Source organism: Oncorhynchus keta, chromosome 1, assembly GCF_023373465.1.
Source record: "Oncorhynchus keta strain PuntledgeMale-10-30-2019 chromosome 1, Oket_V2, whole genome shotgun sequence".
Classification (NCBI taxonomy): Eukaryota; Metazoa; Chordata; class Actinopteri; order Salmoniformes; family Salmonidae; genus Oncorhynchus; species Oncorhynchus keta.
In genome coordinates this window covers 10,922,172-10,929,671 of record NC_068421.1, presented here as the reverse complement: position 1 = coordinate 10,929,671, position 7,500 = coordinate 10,922,172, and the positions used below count along the sequence as shown (strand labels likewise).

Genomic DNA, 7,500 nt, shown 5'->3' with positions numbered 1-7,500 from the left:
TAGATAAAGGTGTGTATAGACATAGACAGTATACGAATAGATAAAGGTGTGTATAGACATAGACAGTATATGAATAGATAAAGGTGTGTATAGACATAGACAGTATATGAATAGATAAAGGTGTGTATAGACATAGACAGTATATGAATAGATAAAGGTGTGTATAGACATAGACAGTATATGAATAGATAAAGGTGTGTATAGACATAGACAGTATATGAATAGATAAAGGTATAGACATAGACAGTATATGAATAGATAAAGGTGTGTATAGACATAGACAGTATATGAATAGATAAAGGTATAGACATAGACAGTATATGAATAGATAAAGGTGTGTATAGACATAGACAGTATATGACTAGATAAAGGTGTGTATAGACATAGACAGTATATGAATAGATAAAGGTATAGACATAGACAGTATATGAATAGATAAAGGTGTGTATAGACATAGACAGTATATGACTAGATAAAGGTGTGTATAGACATAGACAGTATATGAATAGATAAAGGTATAGACATAGACAGTATATGAATAGATAAAGGTGTGTATAGACATAGACAGTATATGACTAGATAAAGGTGTGTATAGACATAGACAGTATATGAATAGATAAAGGTATAGACATAGACAGTATATGAATAGATAAAGGTGTGTATAGACATAGACAGTATATGACTAGATAAAGGTGTGTATAGACATAGACAGTATATGAATAGATAAAGGTGTGTATAGACATAGACAGTATATGACTAGATAAAGGTGTGTATAGACATAGACAGTATATGAATAGATAAAGGTGTGTATAGACATAGACAGTATATGAATAGATAAAGGTGTGTATAGACAGTATATGACTAGATAAAGGTGTGTATAGACATAGACAGTATATGAATAGATAAAGGTATAGACATAGACAGTATACGAATAGAGAAGCAGTAACAAACCACAAGCGCTGTTTCTCAACTTCTCATGTGGCGTATTTCGTTTGTACCTGTTTGCCCCTCTAGAATCACAAAGAGGGACTAAAAAAATCCCAAAGTCGATCCTTCATCAGCAACCTAAAGCAAAAGGTGAGATCATCTCTGAGCTTTCATGATCACGTTTTGCCCATTACAGACATCAGGATGTCCTACCAGATTTATTTATTTTTACCTTTATTTAACTAGGCAAGTCAGTTCATTTGGGTTACTAGTCCAACGCTCTAACCACTAGGCTACCCGTCGCCCTACGTGACCATCTGGGGCGGCAGGGTCGCCTAGTGGTTAGAGCGTTGGACTAGTAACCGGAAGGTTGCAAGTTCAAATCCCTGAGCTGACAAGATACAAATCTGTCGTTCTGCCCCTGAACAGGCAGTTAACCCACTGTTCCCCTGAACAGGCAGTTAACCCACTGTTCCCCTGAACAGGCAGTTAACCCACTGTTCCTAGGCAGTCATTGAAAATAAGAATTTGTTCCTTAACTGACTTGCCTGGTTAAATAAAGGTAAAAAAAATGTCTCTTTTGCTTTGTCAAATATCTTTGTCCACAATATCCAGATCCTGACTTTGTAATGTTTGTGCTGGCTGGCTCAGGTCTGCCATTGTAAAAGTACTTTCTATAAATAAATTAAGGAATTAAGGAATGAAATTACTATTATTATAATAATAATAATTTTTATTTTTTTGTGTGTTAAATTGCCAATTGGCAACCTTATGGGATTAACCACATGTGTTCAAGAGAAGGATGTTGAAACTGGGTGATGCTAATTATCTCTGTGTGTGTGTGTGTGTGTGTGTGTGTGTGTGTGTGTGTGTGTGTGTGTGTGTGTGTGTGTGTGTGTGTGTGTGTGTGTGTGTGTGTGTGTGTGTGTGTGTGTGTGTGTGTGTGTGTGTGTGTGTGTGTGTGTGTGTGTGTGTGTGTGTGTGTGTGTGTGTGTGTGTGTGTGTGTGTGTGTGTGTGTGTGTGTGTGTGTGTGTGTGTGTGTGTGTGTGTGTGTGTGTGTCTCCCCCTGCAGAGACACTCCAAGTCCAGGCTGAAGTCCCAGAGTATGGATGGAGAACAGGAAGTACAGGAGACCTCTGGGAGAGAGGCGGGAGGACGTATCACCAGGTCAGCTCTCATTGGCTCATTCTGAACCATGCTAAGGGCTACATCTACCATAGAGATATGCATTGATGCCTCAAACTTTCACACGTAAATATGTGTTTCGTCATAGGTAACTCTGTGTGAAACGACATGCATTGACTTCAGTTATTAGTGAGTTAGGCTTTGTGATGTGTCTTCTGTTCAGCCAGCTCAAATCCTAGTATACCTGACAGAAAAGAGAACTGCTGCCTGTAGCATCCACTCATGTGTTTGAAGGGCCCAAAACCTTTCTTAAGTGCCCTAAATCTTCTTTGAAGTGTCCATTCAATGACCCTAACCAGGCTTTGAAGTGCCCATTCAATGACCCTAACCAGGCTTTGAAGTGTCCATTCAATGACCCTAAACAGGCTTTGAAGTGTCCATTCAATGACCCTAACCAGGCTTTGAAGTGCCCATTCAATGACCCTAACCAGGCTTTGAAGTGTCCATTCAATGACCCTAACCAGGCTTTGAAGTGTCCATTCAATGACCCTAACCAGGCTTTGAAGTGCCCATTCAATGACCCTAACCAGGCTTTGAAGTGCCCATTCAATGACCCTAACCAGGCTTTGAAGTGCCCATTCAATGACCCTAACCAGGCTTTGAAGTGCCCATTCAATGACCCTAACCAGGCTTTGAAGTGCCCATTCAATGACCCTAACCAGGCTTTGAAGTGCCCATTCAATGACCCTAACCAGGCTTTGAAGTGCCCATTCAATGACCCTAACCAGGCTTTGAAGTGCCCATTCAATGACCCTAACCAGGCTTTGAAGTGTCCATTCAATGACCCTAACCAGGCTTTGAAGTGCCCATTCAATGACCCTAACCAGGCTTTGAAGTGCCCATTCAATGACCCTAACCAGGCTTTGAAGTGCCCATTCAATGACCCTAACCAGGCTTTGAAGTGCCCATTCAATGACCCTAAACAGGCTTTGAAGTGCCCTCAGGTTTGGTGACCAATTGAAACACAAAGTACAGAACTGAACATATTGTTCTGTCTGTCGGGGGTGTGTCTCATCTTCGTTGAATAGGTCACGTGTGTGTGTGTGTGTGTGTGTGTGTGTGTGTGTGTGTGTGTGTGTGTGTGTGTGTGTGTGTGTGTGTGTGTGTGTGTGTGTGTGTGTGTGTGTGTGTGTGTGTGTGTGTGTGTGTGTGTGTGTGTGTGTGTGTGTGAAATGTTAATACATTATGTATGTCTTCAGGAACAGTCACAGTTGCTTCAAGGCTCTTCCTGCGTGTGTGCGTGCGTGCGTATGTGTGTGTGTGTGTATTGTGTGTGTGTGTGTATTGTGTGTGTGTGCATGTGTATTGTGTGTGTGTGTATTGTGTGTGTGTGTGTGTGTATTGTGGGCCTGCCTCCATATCCCTTTGCTGTCACTTTGATATGTCAATGAAAGCTCATTGTGTGCCTGTGTGCTCCCACTCTACATGTGTTCTGGTCTGTAGTAGATATATCCTTTTGATGCTCTTCACTGTGGTGTGTAAGGCGTCACTATGATGAACACTCCTCTTCACTTTGGTGTGTAAGCCATCACTATGATGGAACACTCCTCTTTACTGTGGTGTGTAAGCCGTCACTATGATGGACCACTCCTCTTCACTGTGGTGTGTAAGCCATCACTATGATGGAACACTCCTCTTCACTGTGGTGTGTAAGCCATCACTATGATGGAACACTCCTCTTCACTGTGGTGTGTAAGCCGTCACTATGATGGAACACTCCTCTTCACTGTGGTGTGTAAGCCATCACTATGATGGTACACTCCTCTTTACTGTGGTGTGTAAGCCATCACTATGATGGAACACTCCTCTTCACTGTGGTGTGTAAGCCATCACTATGATGAACACTCCTCTTCACTGTGGTGTGTAAGCCATCACTATGATGGAACACTCCTCTTCACTGTGGTGTGTAAGCCATCACTATGATGAACACTCCTCTTCACTGTGGTGTGTAAGCCGTCACTATGATGGTACACTCCTCTTTATTGTGGTGTGTAAGCCATCACTATGATGGTACACTCCTCTTTACTGTGGTGTGTAAACCATCACTGTGATGGAACACTCCTCTTCACTGTGGTGTGTAAGCCATCACTATGATGGAACACTCCTCTTCACTGTGGTGTGTAAGCCATCACTATGATGGACCACTCCTCTTCACTTTGGTGTGTAAGCCATCACTATGATGACCACTCCTCTTCACTGTGGTGTGTAAGCCGTCACTATGATGGACCACTCCTCTTCACTGTGGTGTGTAAGCCGTCACTATGATGGACCACTCCTCTTCACTGTGGTGTGTAAGTTGTCATTTTGATGGACCACTCCGCTTCGACACAGCTTCACATGCTGTCCTACTTTCTCCTTCTACCCTGCCTCCTTCCCCAGTCTGTCTCTCCTTCCTCTCTCATACTCTTTCTGTGTTTTCTTCTTGCTGTAGGGGAGAGGGAAAGAGGAAGACGATTAAGCTGAGTAGAGATCTGTCAGACCTGGTGGTGTTCACTAACTCTGTGGCCTCTCCGGAGGGACTGGACGACTGTAAATAAACACACACCCCTACAAAACATCTGTCTCTCCCCCTTCCTCTCTCTCTGCCCCCTTCTCTCTCTCTCTCTCTCCCCCTTCCTCTCTCTCTGTCCCCCCCTCTCCCTCTTTCTTTCTCTCTCTCTCTCTCTCTCTCTCTCTCTCTCTCTCTCTCTCTCTCTCTCTCTCTCTCTCTCTCTCTCTCTCTCTCTCTCTCTCCCCCCTCCCTCTCTCTTGCTCTCTTTCCCAAGCCCTAGGCCAATCCAGAAACAACCCCTAATCCCACCCATCAGCCTCTCTCTTCTCCCACCTCCGCTTCTCTCTCTCTCAATTCTACCCCTCTCTCCCTCCCTTCCACTCTATCCCTCCATCCCGTCCTCTTCCCCCACCCCATTCATTATCTCTCTCTCAATTCTACCCCTCTCTCTCTCCCTTCCACTCTATCCCTCCATCGCGTCCTCTTCCCCCACCCCATTCATTATCTCTCTCTCTCTCAATTCTACCCCTTTCTCTCTCCCTTCCACTCTATCCCTCCATCCCATCCTCTTCCCCCACCCCATTCATTATCTTTCTCTCTCCCTATTCTCCCTCTCCTACTATCCCTTCCACTCTCTCTTACTCTTTCATCTGTCCATCTTATTCTGCACTCACTGCTCAGCCATTTCGTTTAAAAATGTTTTTTTTCTCTCTCATCCCTTTCTCTCCTCTCGTCTGTCAGGTACTCCGGGGAATGTTCTGTCGTTCAGTGAGACTCGTGCCCAGCAGCTAGTGAACCACAGAGCTGAGCGCTTCCTGTGTTTCAACCAGCGACAGCTGTCTAGAATCTACCCCTCAGCCTACCGTATAGACTCGTCCAACTTCAACCCTCAGCTCTACTGGAATGTGGGCTGTCAGCTGGGTAAGAAACATCACTTCTGAACGTTGTTATTGTCACGTTTTGTTGATGCTTCTTACATTTAAATAAATAAAAAAGACAATAAATATAATGTTAGACAATATGTATCTCTGCCTGTCCGTCTACCTCCTTTCCTCCCCCAGTCCTCCAGACCACTGGCAACGTGTTTCTCTCTCTCTCTCTCTGTGCCTGTGTCAAGTACCCTCTGTTGCCCTGTGCTCCTCTACGCCTCCCTGTCCCCATGGACACACAGACAGAACCCCTGTGTGTATTTGGTCAGAGGATGAACAGACCGATAAATGTGTCCTAAATGTGTTTTCCTCAGTGGCTCTGAACTACCAGACAGAGGGTCGGATGATGCAGCTGAACAGAGCCAAGTTCATGGTGAACGGTGGCTGTGGCTACGCCCTCAAACCTCCACCCATGTGTAAAGGTACTGACACACACACACACACACACACACACACACACACACACACACACACACACACACACACACACACACACACACACACACACACACACACACACACACACATATACACACACACACATACACATACACACACACACACAGACATACACACACACACACACACACACACACACACACACACACACACACACACACACACACACACACACACACACACACACACACACATACACACACACACACACACACACACAGCAAGATAAGGAGTGTATGTTCTGATTGGTTGGTTTACGGCTCCAGGCTCGTTCAACCCGTTCTGTGATGACCCCCTCCCTGCCTATCCCAACAAACAGCTGGTACTGAAGATCATCAGTGGACAGCAGCTTCCCAAACCACCAGACTCTATGCTGGGGGACCGAGGAGAGGTATACACACGCACACACACACACAATCATTTTCTGCCAACATAATGGATAGCTTGCTCAATAACCTCAGGTTATACATCTGTTGCCACGCGTTATCGTAGTGTTGCTAAGCTACTTTAACTCTGCTCCCTCTTCTGCTTCAGATCATTGACCCGTTTGTAGAGGTGGAGATCATCGGCCTGCCAGTGGACTGCTGCAAGGGGCAGACACGAGTAGTGGACGATAACGGTAACACACACACACCGTTCACACACCCTCCTCTCTCCCCCTTCTGAACCCTCCTCTCTCGCCCTGCCCAACCCTCCTCTCTCCCCCTTCTGAACCCTCCTCTCTCGCCCTGCCCAACCCTCCTCTCTCCCCTTCTGAACCCTCCTCTCTCCCCCTTCTGAACCCTCCTCTCTCCCCCTTCTGAACCCGCCTCTCTCCCCCTTCTGAACCCTCCTCTCTCGCCCTGCCCAACCCTCCTCTCTCCCCCTTCTGAACCCTCCTCTCTCGCCCTGCCCAACCCTCCTCTCTCCCCCTTCTGAACCCTCCTCTCTCCCCCTGCTGAACCCTCTTCTCTCCCCTTCTGAACCCTCCTCTCTCCCCTTCTGAACCCTCCTCTCTCACCCTGCCCAACCCTCCTCTCTCCCCCTTCTGAACCCCTCCTCTCTCCCCCTGCTGAACCCCCTTTCCCCCTGCTGAACCCTCCTCTCTCCCCTGCTGAACCCCTCTCCCCTGCTGAACCCTCCTCTCTCCCCCTGCTGAACCCTCCTCTCTCCCCCTGCTGAACCCTCCTCTCTCCCCCTGCTGAACCCTCCTCTCCCCTGCTGAACCCTCCTCTCTCCCCCTGCTGAACCCTCCTCTCTCCCCCTGCTGAACCCTCCTCTCTCCCCCTGCGAACCCCCTCTCCCCTGCTGAACCCTACTCTCTCCCCCTGCTGAACCCTCCTCTCTCCCCTGCTGAACCCTCCTCTCTCCCCCTGCTGAACCCTCCTCTCTCCCCCTGCTGAACCCTCCTCTCTCCCCCTGCTGAACCCTCCTCTCCCCCTGCTGAACCCTCCTCTCTCCCCCTGCTGAACCCTCCTCTCACCCCCTGCGAACCCCCTCTCCCCCTGCTGAACCCTCCTCTCTCCCCC

General features: G+C 47.0%; 1 protein-coding gene across 1 annotated transcript in view; it reads left to right on the top strand.

Moving 5' to 3' along the window:
- Nucleotides 1–7,500, top strand: part of LOC118378480 (1-phosphatidylinositol 4,5-bisphosphate phosphodiesterase eta-1-like) — a 143,838-nt gene that overhangs the window by 120,289 nt on the left and 16,049 nt on the right. Inside the window, exons 13-19 of the mRNA XM_052482134.1 lie at nucleotides 1,015–1,077; nucleotides 2,001–2,095; nucleotides 4,545–4,642; nucleotides 5,346–5,525; nucleotides 5,848–5,955; nucleotides 6,259–6,383; nucleotides 6,527–6,611. Coding sequence (XP_052338094.1) covers nucleotides 1,015–1,077; nucleotides 2,001–2,095; nucleotides 4,545–4,642; nucleotides 5,346–5,525; nucleotides 5,848–5,955; nucleotides 6,259–6,383; nucleotides 6,527–6,611 — 754 coding nt within the window. The remainder of the gene's footprint in view (nucleotides 1–1,014; nucleotides 1,078–2,000; nucleotides 2,096–4,544; nucleotides 4,643–5,345; nucleotides 5,526–5,847; nucleotides 5,956–6,258; nucleotides 6,384–6,526; nucleotides 6,612–7,500) is intronic.